Genomic DNA, 26,252 nt, shown 5'->3' with positions numbered 1-26,252 from the left:
CAAAAAAGAAATACCAGTAAATACGTGGGACGTTAATTGCTTATATAAACTGTATAGGGCAAAGTCTAATAAAGTTCTGGAGTTCACAAGATTTGGCTACACAGTGAGAACAGTGAGTTTATGCAAAATCCAGCATTATGAATTCTAATATGCATAGAAAACCTAACTTGTATTTCAACATATAAATGCATAATCAAACTCGTTAAAAACTCAGATATATTGTCATTTACTTCTAATAAGTTATATAAAACAAATTATCCAATTTTAATTTCATACCGCAATTTCCTTTGCAGCCTCAGTTGTGTAAATTGGCATGCCATCAGCATCCGTTTCCTTGTGAGTGTGTGTTTTATCCCATACTTCAAGGCGAGTTGGCATAACGCCATTCTTTTCCTCAGTTAAAATCTAACATATAGATGCATAAAGATAATTAATATTAATAAACAAGATTCTAAATCCAAGTTCTATTTTACTAGATTATCATAGCTTGTGTTCATCCGACTCCAAGAAATGAACCATCCCTTCCCATACCAGATCACTGAAGTAGGAAGGTTTAACTTCCAGCAGCGGCTTTTTTAACTTCTCGGAATTTGCATAAACTCGCTCGTTTTCTTCATGCACTGTTCGCTTAATCAATGCCTTGAGATGCCCAGTTATAGTCCTATAAGCCTACTTACGACTTTGACCCTTCTCATGTCTGAAATATTTCTGCAATTTATATAAACATAAGTTGTTCAATAGTGCAGAAATTACATGCAAATGATCATAGTAAACAAAATAAAATGTTTAAATAAGTATGTAATGCCACCTTTTAACATAACCTTTTCCTCTTAAAACATTTAAATTAGCAATTACCTATAGTCTAATAATAAAATAAAAATCAAAAAGTTGAGAAACCAATTTTGTCCTAAAATAATACTCTTATATTAGATGCTTCCTATCTAAAATTGGAAAACAAAAAGGTAACGGATGAAAATATAAAATCTAGCAGAGAGACATGATGAGTGGTAAATCTACAGAGTTGGTTGTAGACTACAAATCTGACATTACTCCAAAAATTATCCCAAGTATATCTTTCACAACCATCACACAATCAAAAAATAACTTAACCTCCTCTGCCTTTTACTGACACCATGATAATATTTTTACCATTTTCAAAATCAACCATCATGTCATCTTAATCTTAATTATATATATATATATTCTCCCCCAATCAAACCCTAACACCATCAATCTTATTTTAGTAATACTACTACTGAAACAGAGGAGCCTTTACCTCTTCATTCTGATTTAATTGCCAAATCTTGGAGCAAACAAAAACACAAACACAGTAGCAAACAACTAAACTATCAATTAAAAGTACATGTGTATTTTAAAGTAAATCAAATTCAAGAAGATGGATACTTACATAGAGTTCAGTAATAACTTTCTCAACCCATTTAGGATACTTATCATTGATATCAGTCCACGTGTAAGCTCCCACTGGCCAGAACCCGTGAACAATGCCCAGAATTGTCTTTTTTGCTTCATCATGCATTATGCTACAAAAATAATAATCGTTACTAATTGGATATATATTAAAGTTAGGTAAAGTAGTAAAGAATAAAATGCAACAGTCTATAAATTTAGACTTACACTCCATTTGAAATATCAATACGAGTCGGCTTTACTGGAGGTGTGGAACCAAAGAGTCCACGGGAGTTTGCTCGCTTTCTTGGACCCATCCACTCAACCAATTATGCCCTTGTCTTCCCCCGGGGATAAGACTGTGATATCGCTAAAGCTTTGACCTTTTCCTTTGATGTTGCCGTCACTTTGCCTTTGCCTTTTCCTTTGCGTGAACTCGCATTTTTCTTAGACTTAGCGTCTTTCCATTCTTATTCACTGGAACTTTTTTGCTTTCTTTGCAGATGTCACCGAATCTTATCCTGGAAAACCTTTTCCAATAACCCTGTAAAAAATATTAAAATGCTTAAGTGACCTAGCTAGTTTACTTCTCATGGATGATAGCATTAAACAATATAACTTCAATGCATTATCTTTTTGTTTAGACCAATAATCTGAGGTTTTTGAGTGCTCATGTAATATTAACATAATTAATTAAGTTACACAAAAAGATTCAGGGTTTCTCTTAACTAATTAGCTTTGATTTCATAATTTTCATTGATCTGAGAACTAACTGCGCATTTATCTTATCCGACTAACAAAACTCTGCATGAATCCGTGGATTTTCCTATATTGTTAGCAGTCTGGAAGTGTCATTATATATATTTCTTGATTATAGTTTACAAAGCTTAACTTTAAAGTTGAAATGGCCGGAGCCCAACTCTAATCCTACATACACCATACTCAAGACACAGATGTAGTAGTATATCATTGCATTTACTTACTTGACCTAATGAATGTTTGAACAATTTCAAATTAATTATAAATATCCAAATGCCAACTATATGACTAGGCTCTTCCTAAGCTTCAACCCCCTACGGACTAAGCTTCAACATATATGTCTGTTGGCATAGCAACAGACACACACCACGCACATTTGTCGACCGAGCCAAACACACACTATCGACAAACACACACTATTTTACAACTATATAACTATACACATTGTATGTGAATCCATTGCATATTACAATCCTAATCCACTACAAATCATACGTATACTAAAACTTATACGTAAACTTATACATAAAAACATCAAATACATATTTAAGCACATATTTAGTAAAAAGACTGAAAAACCCATAGTCAAACTAGTTTCATCAAAATCAATTTTGATGGACTTAAAATCACATTTAAGCACAACCCATAGTAAAAAGCATGCATAATAAACACAACCATAATATTGCATATATTGCCCAAAAGCCTCAATATCTAGCCTAAAATCCCGTTTAACACCCGATACTCTTTAAAATTTCAAAAGTTACCACCCCCAACACAATAAACATCAATCCATAACCCAATACCCAATACACAATAATGCATACATAGATCTATACACACATATCATATAAATCGATAAAACCGATAATAACAAAAGGTAAAATATATAAACGAATAGACGAAGAATGATAGATGAAGAAAGCTTATCGATCGAAATAGATGAAGAGATGATGAAGATGACGAAGAATGAAGATATGATGAACTGGTAGGTAAACAGAGAGAGAGTATGTGAAGAATGTGGCTGCTCGAAATGAAAGAATAATCTTAGTAGGGTATATTGTTTAATCCCGAATTAATTTTTTAATATTTTATTGTTTATCAGAACCTACCAATTTTGGTAGGTTTTGATCCCAAAACTGGTGGGTTTTGACATGCGCGGTAAATTCATTTTTTCGCCAAAATGTGACGGAATGCCAAAAAATGAGGTGGGATTCGAATCACTCCTCCACAGAATCATTTACAATATACTAGCCATTGAGCCAAATGGTTTTTTCTTCTGAAAAAATTGGCACAAACAAGTACTTCTTAGTTAAAAAAAATTGGATATTTTTATTTAAAATCAAATATTTTATGAGATTATTAAAATAATAATTTAATTATTATTTTCAGGTTGTTGCCTTTTCCTACCAGTTTTAGGTGTATTTCAGACTACACTTGTAGGAATACCCTAGTAGGAAAAGGACAAACAACTTTTTTGGGCAAAACCTACCAATTTTGGTAGGAATTAAAAGTTTGTTTATAGATCTATTATAAAAATATAATAGCTTAATTTTAAAAATTCATATTTCGACAACATGTATAAAATTAATGTATCTAATCATCCTTAGGTTGGATTATTAAAAAAAAATACAAGTGTGTAATCCTCAACATCCTCGACACTTTGAGTTAAAAACCTACTCAATCTTCGAACAATCTCGACGTTTCTAAACGATTTCTTAGTCATAATTGTTTTCTTACCCAATTTTTTTCCTAGTTTTATTTCACATAAATGACATTTCACTTGAAGTTTTAATTTATCGATTCATTTTCATATTTAATATTTTCTTTTCCGCACTAATTATAATTATCCAAAAAACAAATAAAAATCGACTATAAGTGTAATCAACTAACTTTTAGAGTTTCACTATTAAAATGAATAATGTTCATGTTTATAGTGTTTGATCAACGGAAATGTGACAAACCATGGGCGAACATACAAAAAAAAATATTTTTCTTGTATTTTTTTTTCTATAGATCTATATAAATACTTATAGCTTATTTAAAAATTCTATATTTCGACTACATGTATATAAACTCTATATCTAATCATCCGTAAAGTTTAATTATTAAAAAAATCCAAATGTCTAACCCTCACCCCGACCTTTGAGTTGAAAACCTAACTCAATCTTCGAACAATCTCGACCTTCCATTTTCTAAACGATTTTCTTAGTCATTTTATTTTCTTACCCAAATTTTTTTCCTAGTTTTATTTCACATTAAATAACATTTCACTTGAAAAGTTTTAATTTATCGAACCATTTTCATATTTAATATTTTCTTTTCGTAATAGTTTTCTCACATTTCCTACCAATATTGGTGGGAAATAGGTGGTATCGTTTCCTACTAGTTTTGGTAGGAAATTATTGGTTAGAAAATATTCGTTTTAGTAGGGTTTTAAAATAGAAGGTTGGGAACCGGCATTTTCTATCCACATTATTCCTACCAAATGTTATTTCCAACCAGTTATTTCCTACTAGAGGTTATTTCCAAACCAGTTATTTCCTACTAGAGGGTTTTCCTACTAGATGTTATGTACAACCAGAAAATTTACAAATTTTAATATAGAGAATGTAGAAAATTTACCAATATAAAAAATGTAGAAAATTCACCATTAAAATTCATTACTAGTACAAATTAAATTTCAAAATACATATCATCAATATCTTCAAAAAACAGCGGTTTCTTCTTCTTCTTCATTCTTTCGTTCTTCTTCTTCTTCTTCTTCCTCTTCTTCCTCTTCTTCCACTTCTTCTCTTCTTCCTCTTCATTCCTCTTCTTCCTCTTCTTCCTCTTCTTCCTCTTCTTCTTTGCTTCTTCTTCTTCTTCTTCCTTCTTCTTCTCTTCTTCTTCTTCTTCTCTGCTTAGCTTCTTCTGCTTCTGCTTCTTCGTCTGCTTATCTGTTAGTCTTCTTCTTTCTTCTTCTCTCTTCTTCTTACTTTCTTCTCCTCTTTAAACTTCTTCGTCTGCTTGTATTCTTCATCTTCTTTCTTCCTCTTCTTCTTCCATATTTTGAGTTCAATCAATTCGAATGGGATCGTTTGTGCGAAATCAATGAAAAAGGACGATGAGGACGCATTTGATACATTCTCTTGAAAAGCCTCTTCATTTGATTCATTGGTAGTTTCATCAATAGGACGATTTTTACAATTCACAACGGTATACAAATTGCTCCGAGGATTCAATACACTAGGCATAGTATACTTGAATTGCTTGACTAGCCAAAATAAATATTTCATTCGACTTCAACCTTGATTTCACATCAATAGTCACAACACGATTTTTATCAACCCGAACACCATTTCCAACACTATCAAACCAATGACATCTAAATAAATAAATAAAATTTACTTCTCCATAGGTAAGCTTAATAATTTCTTCTATTTGACCATAGTAATTAACAAGAACATCATAGTGAAAAGTGCCTTTAACAAAAACCCCATCATTAACATGAAACTTATATCCATTAACCAAACAATCTTGAAAAGAGAAAATATTGCATACCGGTCCATCAATCAAATGTTTGAAAAGGTCATAGTTTACACTATTTTCAACCTATACACGATAAAAATATGTATTATATTAGATATTTTTATATCAAATATACCATATAATATGTGGATTAATGAAAGTACCTTTTCTCTAAACCAAGGCTTAAATTCGGATTTTTGGAGCGACTCCAATCTTTCATTTGATATATGTGGATCATTCGCACGTATGTGGGCATCAAATTCCCTGAAACACAAAAGTGATTAGTAAATTATATATGACACTATACAAAAGACACATGTAGTAAATTAACATTTAATTACAAAAGACACATGTAGTAAATTACCGAATGTACGGTTGAACTTCCGGCATATTTAGTAGCACATAATATTCTGAAATCATCAAATCACTTTTATTTTAATACCCAACAACGTGCTTTCCAATAGTTTGAAGAGGATATCTAAAAACTTCTAAAATATTTTCTTCTTGTGCTTTAACCACAACTTCATTCCGACGTGCGGTATTATGAACCGTGTTTATGGAGGAGCGAATGTAAAATGAAGAAAAATTGATCATTTCTTCCTCAACATATCTCTCCGCAATTGAACCTTCCACCCGTGCTCAATTGCCGGCCTTATCTTTCATATGCTTCAACAATCGCTCAAAAGGGTACATCCAACAATAGTAAACCAGTCCTCCGAGTCTACATTCTTCAATCAAGTGTACAAGTAAGTGTCCCATAATGTCAAATAAAGCCAGTGGAATGACCGTTTCGAGCACACACATTGTCCTCATTACATGTTTTTCCAAGACATCCAAATCTTCGCGTAGTAAAATGGACGAGCAAATATCAAGGAAAATATTTGAGAGAGCGGTGATAGCTTTAAGAATATAAGATGGTAAAAATTCACGAAAAGCAATTGGCATTAACTTTTGTATGAAAATATGACAATCATGCGATTTAAAACCGGTAATTCTTAAAGTATCCCATTTGATACAACGGGATATATTCGAGACACATCCATCGGGAAGTTTAAGTTTAGAGATCCAATTACACAAAAGCCGGAGTTGAGTTCTAGTAATTGTGTAAGGTGCTTTAGGCATGATCCCCTTTTCATCGATCCACAAATCACGTCGTACATCTAGATATTTGCAATCCGCTCTTGATTTTTTTTTATCTTTAGTCTCGATACGATCATTTATAATTGTGTAAAATATTCTCAAACACATTCTTCTCGGTATGCATAACATCAATACAATATCGTATATCATGAGATGCCCAATACGGTAGTTCCCAAAACATTAAAAAGTGGGTCCAATGATGATCTACCCCATAGCCCCTAGGCTTGAATTTACTAAAAGTGTTTCCGGGTGGAGCGAAATCTATTTGCAATAAAGAAGATAGTAATTTCTCACCCTTGGTATGACCATCAAACACCTTAAGTTCCGTTGTAGTATATTTTTTATTTTTCTTTCGCATCGGATCATTTTTATCCAAAAATGTTCGATACGTTCCATAGAAACAACATTTTCCGCAATTCTTAAGTTAGAAACCTTGTACATTTCCAATACAAACCGGGCATCCCATCTTCCCTTTTGTTGACCAACCACTAAGCATACCTAAAGCGGGAAAATCACTAATTGTCCACATAATTGCCGCCTTCATGATGAAATTTGTTTTCAAATGTTGATCATAAGTTTTAACCCCGCTTTGCCATAAAATAAATAATTCATTCATAAGGGGCCTTAGAAACACATTGAGATTTTTTTTGGATTATCCGGACCGGGAATTAGTAGTGTCATAAACATGAACGGTCTTTTCATACACATAGATGGAGGTAGATTATAGACGACCACTACAACCGGCCACAATGTGTATATATTATTTCCGGAATTTCCAAATGGATTGAAACCAACACTCGACAATCCAAGTCGAACATTACAAAACTCCTTAGCAAAAGATGGGTATCGCTTGTCAAAATTTTTCAATCATCTCCATCCGAGGGGTGACTTAGCTCTCCCTATTTTATTTCTCTATTCTTGTGCCAAGTCATATATTTAGCCGTATGCTCCGACATGTATAATCGTTGTAAATAGGGAATTAGCGGAAAATGTCTTAACACCTTCTTTGGTATTTTCCTTCCATTTTTCCCATGAAAATAACATACAATTATTTGCACACACATCAATTTTTTCATATCCCAACTTCAATTTTTTACCTTTTTCTTCATTGCATAATAAGAAACCGGTAGCTTATGATCTCGTGGCAACACTTTCCCAATAATATCAAGTAGTAAATTAAATGATTTCTCACTACAATGAGATACGTCTTTGAAATGTAACAATCTCGTAGATGAAAGAGAGTTTGTTAATTTTGTTACCGGGATAAATAGGAGCTCCCGACTCATTGGCATCGGTGTAAAATTGAGAATCAAAAATTTGGAGATTCTTCAGTATCATTCATACTACTACTATTACTACACCTCGTATCATTGAAGCTATAAAATCTTGCCCGGAACTATCTCGTAACAACCCAAACATATCCACCGGTGGTTCCACAATTGGTGGTGCATGTCATTTACGATGACGTGTCCGTCGAGATTCCGTTGTTGGCTCTTTCTCACCATGTAAAGTCCACACGGTATATGATTCAAAAAATCGGGAAGCATACAAGTGAAACTTTATGGTATCTAAATTTTTTCAATGACCATTCCCACAATTCTTACAAGGACACAACGTCTTATCTTTTGTCAACCCAAACTTTTTTGCCGAAACTAAAAATTCGTCCACACCATTTTTATACTCATCCGTTAACGTAATGCGATCACTTTTCATACGATGTGATATCCAACCACGGTTTACATTTGACATCTACAATATCAAAAACTATATTTCAATTTAACTTAACTTTTTGGAATTGTTTACATTTCAAGCATATATAAATTATTAACATACAAATTATAACATCTTTCTCACCATCTACAATATTAACAAGCACCATTTCAATTTAACTTCACATTTTTTCTCTTCAATTATAAAGCATATACAAATTATACATACAACATACACAATATCATCCTAACTAACATAGAACAAAAAAAAACTTACAATATTGAAATAAAGAACAATGAGATCAAATTATACCTTTATAATGAAAGTGATTCTTGAAGAAAAACAAACTTCTCCCTTTTCTCCTTCTTCTTCTTTCTTATCTTTCTCTTCTTCTTCCTAAATTTTCATCTTATCTTCATTCTATTAACACCACCCAAAACAAAACTAAAAAGGTGGTGGGTCATTTTTAAAATATTAATAATTCCAGGCCTTTTCCTCCCAAATATGGTAGGAAATGCTTTTCATGGCCAGATGTCCTTTTCCTACCAATATTGGTAGGAAATGACCTGAATTATTAATATTTTTTTATAATTCAGAAAAATGTATATATTCTTAATAATTGTGGCATGCTGATGTGGTCGGTGGGGTTATTTTCACAATAAAATTCTACCAAAACCTACCAATCTTGGTAGGAAACACTTTCCCACCAAACTTGGTAGGAAATGATCTCAGATTGAAGATATTATTTCTTTTTTCATAAAAAAGTTTAATCAATAAAATAAGTGAGGGCTGGTTGATGGGACCATTTCGGTATCAAGTTTTGGTCAAAACCTACCAAAATTGGTAGGTTTTGAGTTTCCCACCAATATTGGTAGGTTTTGGTGCTTACGTGTACACAATCTGGGCCCCACCTAGAGCAATTGCTACCGGTTTACGGGTTGGTAGGAAATGCTCTACCATTTCCTACCAAGTATTTCTTGTTTCATTTGCTTGGTAGGAAAATGTCGTTTTTCTTGTAGTGTTAAAAATAATCAAGGTATACAATCATTACACATTAAAATATGCCTAAAAGTCACAACAAATTTAGGATGAAGGGAGTATTTAACTTGGAAAATCAAATTCTAATTGTTTATAATCTAATAATGTCATTTAAAACTAAAATCTAGTACATACAAATAGTTAAAAACAACTCAAATTAACTATATTATTTTACACAACCACAGTCACCTCCATCTCCTCTATCCATCAATTTAAGTTTATAATAATAACATTATATATAGTCTCTTGTGCTATCTATGAAAAAATATAATGGTATAATAGTATATTGTAATTAAAACAAAAATAGTACATAAAAAATCAATTTTCCTAGTATTTTCCAATTATCTTATATAATAATTTAAGTCAAAATTCAATTCATACCAAGTCTTATAAAAGAAATTCTATACATGCAAAAAAAATTAAAAAAATTAACTAACTATACCATGTTTCTAATAGTTAACATCAATCACCTCTCTCTCACTACCTACCCTGTTCCATAAGCCATCAAATTCTCAAATTTTATAATAATCTTTATCTCTAAAATAAATACATTATACGTTACAGATGAAAACCATCGGTACAAAGCAAATACATACAAATAATTTGGTACAAAAATCTAAGTACAAAATTGAGAGTTAAACAGATACCTAGAAATAAGAAAAAATGTTAGAAATGACAGTCCGACCTTTCCAGCTGCACTGCTTTATATTTCCAAATTCAGTTCCTTATTACTGTAGATTCTCATCACCACACAAAAGTCTTACTTCACTATGGCTTATATTGGCATCTCTTCAAGCGATCAAATAAACTTTTAGAGTCTGATTGCATTCAACTAACTGTATCATTTTTAACACTCTCTCTTTTAATCTCTATCATGGCTTCTTCTAGTTCCTGTTACTCTCCCAAACCAAACAATAACAAATCACAGCAACTAGAAAACGCCATTCGTGTTCATGTTGACCCATCAAACTTTCGTGATGTGGTCCAGAAATTAACAGGAGCCAGACCAGCAGTCGAGAAGCTCCCCATCACTACTTCTCCACATTTCAATGCAAGGCACAACCCTGTTAACGTTGGTCCAGTAAGACCACCGTTCAAACTCCAAGAACGGGCTAGAAACCTCCAACTACAGTTGAACCAAAATGGGTTACCCGAGTCTGCCAGTGGAGGAGATAGCTATGGCAAATAAAGGCTTTTATTTGTATCCTAGTCCACCGGCTACTGCTAGCAAGCCTCAACCCCAGTTGCTTCCCTTGTTCCCAACATCTCCGGATTCTTAAACTGGACCAAGTTTACTATGCTTTGTTATGTTCAAATTGAATATTATTTATTAGATACTTTATTCTCTTTGTTCCCCGCATAGAATTTGTAGTTATATTAGATAGTTTATTTATTTTTTTAATAAAATTATGTTTATTTAAACTTTATTTTGAAAGATATTAACATAATTTTAGGAATATGTTAACCTAACGGATCAAATGAAATCAAAAATAATATTTTAAAAACAATAATATCAATCTATATATTTATATTATACTATTATAAGCAAAACTTGGTCCAAAAAACCGTCTAACGACTTATCATTTTTCATTAAAAATGTTATTTTAAGTGTAATAGTTATGATTGGTTATTTCTTTATAGCTTCCTAAAAATTGTTAACACCACTTTCAAAACATTATTAATATTAAAATAAGAAAAAATATGCATCTTTAACTCTTCTAAAATTAATTCAAATTATAATAATCTTGAGTCGCATACCAAATAATCTCATAATCAATTAATTCTTAATAATTAATACACATCAGAAAAATATAAATACTATATTTAAAAATTAAATTAAAAATACATGAAATTGAAAAACCACAAAACTTTCATTATGAAATAGGATTCATTATGTTGAAATAGGATTCCTTATGTTTAACAACAACAATAACTAAAAAATGGATGTTTTCGAAGTAAAAAGAAAAATTGAATTTAGGATTTCTACACTAAAATTTTAGTTATAAAAAAGAATTTATGGTGTAAGTATTAAAATATGAATAGTCATGTCACATTTTTGATATCTTTTGATTTTAATAATATAGTATTGATATGTAATGGTATTATTAAATTTTAAAAATAAATATACGGGAATCTTTATATTCAGTATGAACAATATTCTAAAACTTAATATTTTAAATATCCAAAATTTAATAACTATGTACTTCATTAAAATCAGTAATAATAATTATTTATTTTATTTAAATATCTTTTATAATTTTTTATTTTTACAAAAATTATTTATAAATAATAATATTAAGTTATAATTAGGCCGTGCATGACACGGATTATATGGTAGTAAATTATTAACTGAAAAATGCGGAAAGTCTTGGCATGCAGACTCTGTGTCTGTTAATGCATGTCAATTTCATTTATAGATGCAAACTAAAAGGCAAAAGAATTTCGGGACATTTGGGTCACTTTTATTACTATTATTATTATTATAGATAGTTCTTATATTATATTTTGAAAATCCGAAATTATGTAAATAATGTATTATATGTAACATAAATTTGATCAAATAATTTGTTATCCAAAATTTTCTAAATTGGAAAATCAAATTTTAATTGTTTATAATCTAATAATGTCATTCAAAACTAAAATTTAGCACGTTCAAATATTTAAAAACAACTGAAATTAACTATATTATTTTACACAAACACCTACATCTCCTCTATCCATTAGTTTAAGTTTATAATAATAACATTATATATAGATCTCACCTATGAAAATTTATAATCATGTAACAATATATTATAACATTATATTGATTAAATCAATTAAAACAAAAAATTAGTATATTAATAAATCAATTTTCTTAGTATTTTGCAATTATCTAAAATAATAATTTAACTCAAATTTCAATACCATGTAACTAGTTAACATAAATCACCTCACTACCTAACTTCTTCCCAAAGCCATCAAATTCTCTAATTTTATAATAAATCTTTATCTCTAAAATAAATACTTATACGTTACGAATGAAAACAGTACATATCTAAGCGGTACAAAATTGAAAGTTAAGGAGATGCCTACAGATAAGAAAAAAAGTTAAGTAGATACATACAAATAATGACCTTTGAGTCTGACCTTTCCACCTGCACTGCCTTATATTTCAAATTCAGTTCCTTAACGATTACTGTAGATCCTCATCACCACACAAAGTCTTAAAGTTTTGCTTAATTCATTTTGGCCTATATTGGCTCGAGTATGCAACTAATTCATTTTTCAAGATGGTCTCTCTTCAAGAGTTGAAATAAACTTTTAGAGTCTCATTGCATTCAAAGTAGTTTTATCAACTAAGTGTATCATTTTCAACACTCTCTTTCTCTTTCAATCTCTATCATGGCTTCTTCTAGTTCCTCTTCCTCTCCCAAACCAAACAATAACAAATCACCGCAGCTAGAAAATGCCATTTGTGTTCATGTTGACCCATCAAACTATCATGATGTGGTCCAGAAATTAACAGGAGCCAGACCAGCAGTCGAGAAGCTCCCCATCACTACTTCTCCACATTTCAATGCAAAGCACAACCCTGTTAATGTTGGTGCAGTAAGACCATCGTTCAAACTCCAAGAACCGGCTAGAAACCTCCAACTACAGTTGAACCAAAATGGGTTAACTGAGTCTGCGTTTGCACCAAGAAAGAGAGTGATAAATGTCTCGCCTGTGTCAACATTGGACACGGTTTTGGCACGAGGGAGTCCAAGTCCAGGAACATCAGTGTCACCTTTTGTACCAGTGGAGGAGATAGCTATGGCAAATAAAGGCTTTTATTTGTATCCTAGTCCACCGGCTAGTACTGCTAGCAAGCCTCAACCACAGTTGCTTCCCTTGTTCCCAGCATCTCCAGATTCTTAAACTGGACCAAGGTTACTATGCTTTGTTATATTCAAATTGAATATTATTTATTAGATACTTTATTCTCTTTGTTCCCCGTATAGAATTTGTAGTTATATTAGATAGTTTATTTATTTTTTAAAAAATTATGTTTGTTTAAACTTTATTTTGGAAGGTATTAACATAATTTTAGGAATATGTTAACCTAACCGATCAAATGAAATCAAAAATAATATTTTAAAAACAATATTATCAATCTATATATTTATATTATACTATTATAAGCAAAACATGAGTTTGTTTGGTCCAAAAAACAGTCTAACGACTTATCATTTTTCATTAAAATGTTATTTTATGTGTAATATGTTATTTTAAACCTGATAAGTTATGATTGGTTATTCTTTATAGCTTCCTAAAAATTGTTAACACCACTTTCAAAAACATTATTATTATTAAAAATAAGAAAAAAAATGCATCTTAATCGGCTAAAATTAATTCAAATTATAATTCTCTCGGAGTCGCATACCAAATAATCTCATAATCAATTAATTCTTAATAATTAATACACATCAGAAAAATACAAATACTATATTTAAAAATTTAATTAAAAATACATGAAATTGAAAAAACACAAAACTTTCATTATGAAATAGGATTCCTTATGTTGAAATAGGATTCCTTATGTTTAACAAACAACGATAACTAAAAAATGGATGTTTTCGAAGTAAAAAAAATTGAATTTAAGATTTGTAAACTAAAATTTTAGTTATAAAATAAAGAATTTATGGTGTAAGTATTAAAATATGAATAGCCATGTCACATTTTTGATATCTTTTGATTTTAATAATATAGTATTGATATGTAATGATATTATTAAATTTTAAAAATAAATATATGAGAATCTTTAACAATATTCTAAAACTTAATATTTTAAATATCCAAAATTTAGTAACTATATACTTCATTAAAATCAGTAATACATAATTATTATATTTTATTTAAATATCTTTTATAATTTTTTTTATTTTTACAAAAATTATTATATAAATAATAATATTAAGTTATAATTAGGCCGTGCATGAAACGGATTATAGGGTAGTAAATTATGAACTGAAAAATGGCAGAAAGTCTTGGCATGCAGACTCTGTGTTTGTTAATGCATGTCAATTTCATTTATAGACGCAAACTAAAAGAATTTAAATTGATTAAGTCAAACTTCATTAATGAGCATTTCTCTCTCGCATCAGAGTCGGCCGCCCCTAGCTTCATCTAACCCTAGCCGCCCTACCTTCTTTTTCCCCCTTTCTACCATCTCTATCTCCATATTTATCTTCATCTTCTTCTTTCATTCACTTTTTCTTTAATAAAATCGAGATTTGTATTACAAAACTCGAAAAATCCATTACAATTCTTCACTTTAGTTTTCAGATCTATTAAGGTAAGAGCTTGGATTTTATAATAAAATTCAGTTTTTGGATTCAAAATCTCTGGTCTAACAACATATTACAATTTGGTGTTATTCCGAGATTTTTGAATTTTGGTTTTTTCGTATTGTTCTGTTGAAGTTTTATTTGTGTGTTTGATTGTCTCGCTTTATACGATGTGTCTCGCTTTGTGCGATGTGGTGGTTGTGTTGAAAATGAATTGGATGGTGTATTGGGAGATCTGGATATCTCGCATCAACAACACTTTCGGCAGGTCTATAGCTGGTGTCCGGCAGGTAGATAGCTGGGGTGCGTTTGGAACGGTGGTGAAAATCACATATGCTCACCTCTCACAAAAAATATTTGTTCATAACATGAGGCCTCTAAACTTCGTTGTTGCAACTGAGTCCTCTGAACATTGTAATATCAATCGAATTAATGTGAGGGTCAATTGTGAAACTAGTGTTTTCGGGGGAGATGCGTTCTGGATTGTCCGGGAAACCATTACCTTCATTTTTAATTTTCAGTAAGCAATCCGGAAACAAAATGGCTAATTATTTAGCTCTATTTGTTTTTCAACCTGGTTGCATGATCAGTTGGGGGTTTGTCTCGATTGAATCTCTTTAAAGTCATTAATGAAATCTGCTTTAAATTTGGCAAAAAAAAAAGGCAAAAGAATTTGGGGACATTTGGGTCACTTTTATTACTATTATATATTATAGATAGTTTCTTATATTATATTTTGAAAATCCGAAATTATGTAAATAATGTATTATATGTAACATAATTTTGATCAAATAATTTGTTATCCAAAATTTTCTAAATTGGAAAATCAAATTTTAATTGTTTATAATCTAATAATGTCATTCAAAACTAAAATTTAGCACGTACAAATATTTAAAAATACTGAAATTAACTATATTATTTTACACAAAGACCCCTCCATCTCCTCTATCCATTAGTTTAAGTTTATAATAATAACATTATATATATTGATCTCACCTATGAAAATTTATATTAATCATGTAACAGTATATTATAACATTATATTGATTAAATCAATTTAAACAAATAATTAGTATATCAGCAAATCAATTTTCTTAGTATTTTGCAATTATCTAAAATAATAATTTAACTCAAATTTCAATACCATGTAACTAGTTAACATCAATTACCTCACTACCTACCTTCTTCCCCAAGCCATCAAATTCTCGAATTTTATAATAAATCTTTATCTCTAAAATAAATACTTATACATTACAAATGAAAACAGTTGTTACAAAGCACATATCTAGGCGGTACAAAATTAAAAGTTAAGGAGATACTTACAGAAAAGAAAAAAAGTTAAGCAGATACATGCAAATAAATGACCTTTGAGTCCCAACTTTCCAGCTGCACCGCCTTATATTTCCAAATTCAGTTCCTTAACAATTAGTGTAGATCGTCATCACCACACAAAAGTCTTAAAGTCCTACTTAATTCATTATGGCTTATATTGGCTCGAGTATGCAACTAATTCATTTTTCAAGATGGTCTCTTCAAGAGTTGAAATAAACTTTTAGAGTCTCATTGCATTCAAAGTAGTTTTATCAACTAAGTGTATCATTTTCAACACTCTCTCTTTCAATCTCTATGGCTTCTTCTAGTTTCTCTTACTCTCCCAAACCAAACAATAACAAATCACCGCAACTAGAAAATGCCATTAGTGTTCATGTTGACCCATCAAACTTTCGTGATGTGGTCCAGAAACTAACAGGAGCCAGACCAACAGTGGAGAAGCTCCCCATCACTACTTCTCCACATTTCAATGCAAAGCACAACCCTGTTAACATTGGTCCAGTAAGACCATCGTTCAAACTCCAAGAACACGCTAGAAACTTCCAACTACAATTGAACCAAAATGGGTTACCCGAGTCTGCGTTTGCACCAAGAAAGAGAGTGACAAATGTCTCGCCTGTGTCAACATTGGACACGGTTTTGGCACAAGGGAGTCCAAGTCCAGGAACATCATTGTCACCTTTTGTACCTCAGGAGAACATTATTTGTATCCTAGTCCACCAGCTACTGCTAGCAAGCCTCAACCACAGTTGCTTCCCTTGTTCCCAACATCTCCAGATTCTTAAACTGGACCAAGTTTACTATGCTTTGTTATGTTCAAATTCAATATTATTCGAGATATTATGGATTAAAAATAAGAATACGTGGCATATTATTGATTCACAATAATAGCCTTTATTAAGTGAAACCTCTTTTTAAGTGATACTTTATTTATTATTTATTTTAATTATAATTTAAAATTAATTATATAATCATTTAATATTAATTTTTCGATCTCGGCCCATGTTTCTCACAGTTATCAACTAGTATTATAAAGGGTTTGTCTAGTATGTGCCCATGAGCACATACTAAACAATAAAACTTAATAAAGTTTGGAGTGCTTGATTGGTGTATTTGTTGTTAATGCAGGGGTCACCATTATTTAAGTACTCCTCTGTTTTTTATTATGTGATCTTTGATTTTTGCACACACTAACTTTTAAGTGTTTTGACCGCATAGTTAGAATAATATTTTTTAATTTTTTCTTTCTGTGAATAAAAATTATAACTAAAACTTTAATTTAGAAAAATAAAATTTTAAAAAAATTATTTTATCTATGTAGTCAAAAATACTCAGGATTGTGTGCAAGAAAGAGTCAAACGACATATAAATGAAACAGAGGGGGGGAGTATTGGCCAATCTAAAATTATAAAAGTCTGTGTTTATGGCACACAACAAAACCGTATTATAAATCTTTAATCGGAGATAAGGCGAATATGGTACTGAAATTTATTCAAAACACAACTTGAACTACTTGCATGGAATCATAGACCAACAATTTTGTAAATAAAAATGGCACATTAATGTGTGTTTATATTTTCAACACAACACGAAATTTTATAAGAATACTAAATAAAAGTTATAATTTATCGGAGTGATGGCAAGTTTTGAAGTCTGCAAAAGATTGAAATGCAAATAATGTTACTCCTCCGTCCCATCCCAATTTATGTGTCAAGACTTTTACCCGTAATTTAAGTTGCATTAACCGTATGTCTTTGTTAATTATTTTTCAAATTCTTTTTGTGAATAAAAGTTTGAGATTTATATTTTTATCCACAAAAAAAATAATTACACTACGAGAAAAACGGCTATTTCCTACCAGCATTTTGGTAGGAAATGGTCTATTTCTGGTAGGAAAAGGAGGCAATTCCTACCAAAAGGCTTGGTGGGAGTTGCGCCAGTCGGAATTGCTTTGTGGTAGGAATTGATGTTTGTATTTCAATTGACCCCACTTGCCATAAAACGCCACATCACCTGCCACGTCATTCAAATATGGACCCTAGTTGATGATTTGGATTGTGTGGCCCAGATACGTGGCATGCCACGTGGCACGTCCCTTTGACAAAGTCAAGCCCTTTTCCTACCAGAATTGGTAGGTTTTGTGTCATTTTTTCCTACCAACGTTGGTAGGCTTTGATTGATCAACATTTTCTACCAACCTTTTCCTACTATATATCTTAGTTTATATAAGAACCAAAACCTACCATTCTGGGTTTGTAATGGGTATTCTGGTAGGTTATATTTGGTAGGATTTTATTATTTATTTGCCAAAAAAATTATTTATTTCTGGTCATTGTCATAAACTAAAGCCAAACACAAACTAAAACACAAGTAACCAACATACAAATACATAATCAACAAGCACAAAATAGAATTCAGTACATGATCAATTCATAATTTGAACAATTGTATCATTTCCGGACATAGTTACCGGACACTAAGGATTGACCAACCATCCATAATTAAAAATAAAAGCTAAGTTTCCGGCAACTATATCCCTACTTCAGAAATTCACCATTATCCTAATAATGCTTACAAGAGCGTAATACTGAAAACAATCTAAGTCTAACCAAAAGCATTTTAACCAAAAGCATTTAAGTCTAACAATTTTAATGACAAACTTCATAAAATAAAGAGTTTCAGGGGAGCAGATTTAGTCATCCTCACGATCGGAGCCTTCAGAATTTCCTTCTTCATCTTCGCCTTCAGATGCGCCTTCTTCCCCATTAGCATTCTGACCTTCCCCATCAGCAGCCTCAACATCGCTTTCATCGTCAGAGATGTTTGTTACATCAGTCTCCTCATCAGAACTATAAAGAACCTGCAATACACAACCGATTCGCGATAAATCATCGACGCTGAATAAATGGCAGATTGGTACGAAAATTGCAAAAGAAAATTACCTCTTTTTCCTTCTCCTGATACCTCTTGAACATATCTTCCACAAGCTCTTTCACGAGATGCAGCACTTTATTTGAAACAAACTGAGTGAATTCACTATAAAACAAACTCAGATAAAAATAAGATGTTGATAAATTTCACTATGAAACAAGCCTAAATTTGCATTAAGACACTAAAGACACATTTACAAAATTCAGCATTATGAACTGTATAGAGCAAATCAAATAAAGTTCTGGAGTTCACAAGATTTGGCTAATAAACATTAAGACATATTTGCAAAATCCAGCATTATGAAACAAGCCTAAATTTCACTATCAAAATCATCTTGAGATATATGGTAGAATCATCTATTCGGCTAATTAAAAAAAAATCCAAAAAAGAAATACCAGTAAATACGTGGGACGTTAATTGCTTATATAAACTGTATAGGGCAAAGTCTAATAAAGTTCTGGAGTTCACAAGATTTGGCTACACAGTGAGAACAGTGAGTTTATGCAAAATCCAGCATTATGAATTCTAATATGCATAGAAAACCTAACTTGTATTTCAACATATAAATGCATAATCAAACTCGTTAAAAACTCAGATATATTGTCATTTACTTCTAATAAGTTATATAAAACAAATTATCCAATTTTAATTTCATACCGCAATTTCCTTTGCAGCCTCAGTTGTGTAAATTGGCATGCCATCAGCATCCGTTTCCTTGTGAGTGTGTGTTTATCCCATACTTCAAGGCGAGTTGGCATAACGCCATTCTTTTCCTCAGTTAAAATCTAACATATAGATGCATAAAGATAATTAATATTAATAAACAAGATTCTAAATCCAAGTTCTATTTTACTAGATTATCATAGCTTGTGTTCATCCGACTCCAAGAAATGAACCATCCCTTCCCATACCAGATCACTGAAGTAGGAAGGTTTAACTTCCAGCAGCGGCTTTTTTAACTTCTCGGAATTTGCATAAACTCGCTCGTTTTCTTCATGCACTGTTCGCTTAATCAATGCCTTGAGATGCCCAGTTATAGTCCTATAAGCCTACTTACGACTTTGACCCTTCTCATGTCTGAAATATTTCTGCAATTTATATAAACATAAGTTGTTCAATAGTGCAGAAATTACATGCAAATGATCATAGTAAACAAAATAAAATGTTTAAATAAGTATGTAATGCCACCTTTTAACATAACCTTTTCCTCTTAAAACATTTAAATTAGCAATTACCTATAGTCTAATAATAAAATAAAAATCAAAAAGTTGAGAAACCAATTTTGTCCTAAAATAATACTCTTATATTAGATGCTTCCTATCTAAAATTGGAAAACAAAAAGGTAACGGATGAAAATATAAAATCTAGCAGAGAGACATGATGAGTGGTAAATCTACAGAGTTGGTTGTAGACTACAAATCTGACATTACTCCAAAAATTATCCCAAGTATATCTTTCACAACCATCACACAATCAAAAAATAACTTAACCTCCTCTGCCTTTTACTGACACCATGATAATATTTTTACCATTTTCAAAATCAACCATCATGTCATCTTAATCTTAATATATATATTATATTCTCCCCCAATCAAACCCTAACACCATCAATCTTATTTTAGTAATACTACTACTGAAACAGAGGAGCCTTTACCTCTTCATTCTGATTTAATTGCCAAATCTTGGAGCAAACAAAAACACAAACACAGTAGCAAACAACTAAACTATCAATTAAAAGTACATGTGTATTTTAAAGTAAATCAAATTCAAGAAGATGGATACTTACATAGAGTTCAGTAATAACTTTCTCAACCCATTTAGGATACTTATCATTGATATCAGTCCACGTGTAAGCTCCCACTGGCCAGAACCCGTGAACAATGCCCAGAATTGTTTTTTGCTTCATCATGCATTATGCTACAAAAATAATAATCGTTACTAATTGGATATATTAAAGTTAGGTAAAGTAGTAAAGAATAAAATGCAACAGTCTATAAATTTAGACTTACACTCCATTTGAAATATCAATACGAGTCGGCTTTACTGGAGGTGTGGAACCAAAGAGTCCACGGGAGTTTGCTCGCTTTCTTGGACCCATCCACTCAACCAATTATGCCCTTGTCTTCCCCCGGGGATAAGACTGTGATATCGCTAAAGCTTTGACCTTTTCCTTTGATGTTGCCGTCACTTTGCCTTTGCCTTTTCCTTTGCGTGAACTCGCATTTTTCTTAGACTTAGCGATCTTTCCATTCTTATTCACTGGAACTTTTTTGCTTTTCTTTGCAGATGTCACCGGAATCTTATCCTGGAAAACCTTTTCCAATAACCCTGTAAAAAATAATATTAAAATGCTTAAGTGACCTAGCTAGTTAATTCATGGATGATATGCATTAAACATATAACTTAATGCATTATCTTTTTGTTTAAGAACCAATAATATGAGGTTTATGAGTGCTCATGATTAATATTAAACATAATTAATTAAGTTACACAAAAAGATTCAGGTGTTTACTCTTAACTAATTAGCTTTGATTTCATAATTTTCATTGATCTGAGAACTAACTGCGCATTTATCTTATCAGACTAGACAAAACTCTGCATGAATCAGTGGGATTTTCCTATATTGTTAGCAGTCTGGAAGTGTCAATATATATAGTTTCTTGATTATAGTTTACAAAGCTTAACTTATAAAGTTGAAATGGCCGGAGCCCAACTCTAATCCTACATAAAACCATACTTCAAGACAACAGATGTAGTAGTATATCATTGCATTTACTTAACTTGACCTAATGAAATTTTGAACAATTTCAAATTAATTATAAATATCCAAATGCCAACATATATGACTAGGCTCTTCCTAAGCTTCAACCCTAACGGACTAAGCTTCAACATATATGTCTGTTGGCATAGCAACAGACACACACTACGCACATTTTGTCGACCGACCAAACACACACTATCGACCAAACACACACTATTTTACAACTATATATGACTAGTACACATGTGTATGTGAATCCATTGCATATTACAATACTAATCCACTACAACATCATACGTATACCTAAAACTTAATACGTAAACTTAAATAAACATAAAAAACATCAAAATACATATTTAAGCACATAGTTTAGTAAAAAATGACTGAAAAACCCATAGTCAAAACATAGTTTCATCAAAAATCAATTTTGATGGACTTAAAATCACATTTAAGCACAACCCATAGTAAAAGCATGCATAATAAACACAACCCATAAATATTGCATGCATATTGCCCAAAAGCCTCAATATCTAGCCTAAAATCCCCGGTTTAACACCCGATACTCTTTAAAATTTCAAAAGTTAACACCCCAAACACAATAAACATCTAATCCATAATACCCAATACCCAATACACAATAATGCATACATATGATCATATACACACATAATCATATAAAATCGAATAAAAAACGAATAATAACAAAAGGTAAAATATATAAACGAATAGACGAAGAAATGAATAGATGAAGAAAGCTTATCGATCGAAATAGATGAAGAGATGATGAAGAGATGACGAAGAGATGAAGAAGATATGATGAACTGGTAGGGTAAACAGAGAGAGAGAGTATGGTGAAGAAATGTGGCTGCTCGAAATGAAAGAATAATCTTAGTAGGGTATATGTGTTTAATCCCGAATTAATTTTTTAATATTTTATTGTTTGATCAGAACCTACCAATTTTGGTAGGTTTTGATCCCAAAACTGGTGGGTTTTGACATGCGCGGTAAATTCAATTTTTTCGCCAAAAATGTGACGGAAATGCCAAAAAAATGAGGTGGGATTCGAAATCACTCCCACAGAATCATTTACAATATACTAGCCATTGAGCCAAAATGGTTTTTCTGAAAAAATTGGCACAAACAAGTATATCTTAGTTAAAAAAATTGGATAATTTTTATTTAAAATCAAATATTTTATGAGATTATTAAAATAATAATTTAATTATTATTTTCAGGTGTTGCCTTTTCCTACCAGTTTTAGGTGTATTTCAGACTACACTTGGTAGGAAATACCCTAGTAGGAAAAGGACAAACAACTTTTTTGGGCAAAACCTACCAATTTTGGTAGGAATTAAAAGTTTGTTTTATAGATCTATTATAAAAATATAATAGCTTAATTTTTAAAAATTCAATATTTCGACAACATGTATAAAATTAATGTATCTAATCATCCTTAAGGTTGGATTATTAAAAAAAAAATACAAGTGTGTAATCCTCAACATCCTCGACACTTTGAGTTAAAAACCTAACTCAATCTTCGAACAATCTCGACGTTTCTAAACGATTTTCTTAGTCATAATTGTTTTCTTACCCAAATTTTTTTCCTAGTTTTATTTCACAATAAAATGACATTTCACTTGAAAAGTTTTAATTTATCGATTCATTTTCATATTTAATATTTTCTTTTCGCAATAATTATAATTATCCAAAAAACAAATAAAAATACGGGACTATAAGTGTAATCAACTAACTTTTAGAGTTTCACTATTAAAATGAATAAATGTTCATGTTTATAGAGTTTGATCAACGGAAATGTGACAAACCATGGGCGAACAGTACAAAAAAAAATATTTTTCTTGTATTTTTTTTCTATAGATCTATTATAAATACTTAATAGCTTAATTTTTAAAAATTCTATATTTCGACTACATGTATAAAACTCATATATCTAATCATCCGTAAAGTTGAATTATTAAAAAAAATCCAAATGTCTAACCCATCCCCGACACTTTGAGTTGAAAACCTAACTCAATCTTCGAACAATCTCGACGTTCCATTTTCTAAACGATTTTCTTAGTCATTTTATTTTCTTACCCAAATTTTTTTCCTAGTTTTATTTCACATTAAAATAACATTTCACTTGAAAAGTTTTAATTTATCGAACCATTTTCATATTTAATATTTTCTTTTCGTAATAGTTTTCTCACATTTCCTACCAATATTGGTGGGAAATAGGTGGTAGTCGTTTCCTACTAGTTTTGGTAGGAAATTATTGGTTAGAAATATGTCGTTTTTAGTAGGTTTTAAAATAGAAGGTTGGGAACCGGCATTTTCTACCACATATTTCCTACCAAATGTTATTTCCAACCAGTTATTTCCTACTAGAGGTTATTTCCAACCAGTTATTTCCTACTAGAGGTTATTTCCTACTAGATGTTATTTACAACCAGAAAATTTAACATATTTTAAATATAGAGAATGTAGAAAATTTACCAATATAAAAAATGTAGAAAATTCACCATTAAAATTCATTACTAGTACAATTAAATTTCAAAATACATATCAATCAATATCTTCAAAAACATCGGTTTCTTCTTCTTCTTCAATTCGTTCTTCTTCTCTTCTTCTTCTCTTCTTCCTCTTCTTCCATTCTCCTCTTCTTCCTCTTCTTCCTTTCTTCTTTTTCCTCTTCTTCTTTTGCTTCTCTTCTTCTTCTTCTTTTCTTCTTCTTCTTCTGCTTCTTCTGCTTCTTCTGCTTCTCTTCTTCTTCTTCTTCTTCTTCTTCTCCTCTTTTAACTTCTTCGTCTTCTTGTAATTCTTCATCTTCTTCTTCTTCTTCCATATTTTGAGTTCAATCAATTCGAATGGGATCGTATTGTGCGAAATCAATGAAAAAGGACGATGAGGACGCATTTGATACATTCTCTTGAAAAGCCTCTTCATTTGATTCATTGGTAGTTTCATCAATAGGACGATTTTTACAATTCACAACGGTATACAAATTGCTCCGAGGATTCAATACACTAGGAGCATAGTATACTTGAATTGCTTGACTAGCCAAAATAAATATTTCATTCGACTTCAACCTTGATTTCACATCAATAGTCACAACACGATTTTTATCAACCCGAACACCATTTCCAACACTATCAAACCAATGACATCTAAATAAATAAATAAAATTTACTTCTCCATAGGTAAGCTTAATAATTTCTTCTATTTGACCATAGTAATTAACAAGAACATCATAGTGAAAAGTGCCTTTAACAAAAACCCCATCATTAACATGAAACTTATATCCATTAACCAAACAATCTTGAAAAGAGAAATATTGCATACCGGTCCATCAATCAAATGTTTGAAAAGGTCATAGTTTACACTATTTTCAACCTATACACGATAAAAATATGTATTATATAGATATTTTTATATCAAATATACCATATAATATGTGGATTAATGAAAGTACTTTTCTCTAAACCAAGGCTTAAATTCGGATTTTTGGAGCGACTCCAATCTTTCATTTGATATATGTGGATCATTCGCACGTATGTGGGCATCAAATTCCCTGAAACACAAAAGTGATTAGTAAATTATATATGACACTATACAAAAGACACATGTAGTAAATTAACATTTAATTACAAAAGACACATGTAGTAAATTACCGAATGTACGGTTGAACTTCCGGCATATTTAGTAGCACATAATATTCTGAAATCATCAAATCACTTTTATTTTAATACCCAACAACGTGCTTTCCAATAGTTTGAAGAGGATATCTAAAAACTTCTAAAATATTTTCTTCTTGTGCTTTAACCACAACTTCATTCCGACGTGCGGTATTATGAACCGTGTTTATGGAGGAGCGAATGTAAAATGAAGAAAAATTGATCATTTCTTCCTCAACATATCTCTCCGCAATTGAACCTTCCACCCGTGCTCAATTGCCGGCCTTATCTTTCATATGCTTCAACAATCGCTCAAAAGGGTACATCCAACAATAGTAAACCAGTCCTCCGAGTCTACATTCTTCAATCAAGTGTACAAGTAAGTGTCCCATAATGTCAAATAAAGCCAGTGGAATGACCGTTTCGAGCACACACATTGTCCTCATTACATGTTTTTCCAAGACATCCAAATCTTCGCGTAGTAAAACGGACGAGCAAATCAAGGAAAATATTTGAGAGAGCGGTGATAGCTTTAAGAATATAGATGGTAAAAATTCACGAAAAGCAATTGGCATTAACTTTTGTATGAAAATATGACAATCATGCGATTAAAACCGGTAATCTTAAAGTATCCCATTTGATAAACGGGATATATTCGAGGACACCCATCGGGAAGTTAAGTTAGAG

General features: G+C 31.3%; 2 protein-coding genes across 2 annotated transcripts; both read left to right on the top strand.

Annotated features, from left to right (window-relative positions):
• The first annotated feature begins 12,945 nt into the window (after window positions 1-12,945).
• LOC141703071 (VQ motif-containing protein 11-like) lies at window positions 12,946-13,461 on the top strand. The gene has a single exon (XM_074506680.1). The coding sequence runs from the start codon at window positions 12,946-12,948 to the stop codon at window positions 13,459-13,461; it is 516 nt and encodes a 171-aa protein (XP_074362781.1).
• A 3,035-nt stretch (window positions 13,462-16,496) lies between these two features.
• LOC141703070 (VQ motif-containing protein 11-like) lies at window positions 16,497-17,347 on the top strand. Its single transcript, XM_074506679.1, has 2 exons — window positions 16,497-16,908; window positions 17,331-17,347. The coding sequence occupies exons 1-2, from the start codon at window positions 16,497-16,499 to the stop codon at window positions 17,345-17,347; spliced, it is 429 nt and encodes a 142-aa protein (XP_074362780.1).
• Window positions 17,348-26,252: the final 8,905 nt, after the last annotated feature.

This window comes from Apium graveolens, unplaced genomic scaffold (assembly GCF_009905375.1).
Source record: "Apium graveolens cultivar Ventura unplaced genomic scaffold, ASM990537v1 ctg6176, whole genome shotgun sequence".
Taxonomy (NCBI): domain Eukaryota; kingdom Viridiplantae; phylum Streptophyta; class Magnoliopsida; order Apiales; family Apiaceae; genus Apium; species Apium graveolens.
Note: the sequence above shows the minus strand (reverse complement) of the source record. Positions and strands in the feature narration are given on the sequence as shown.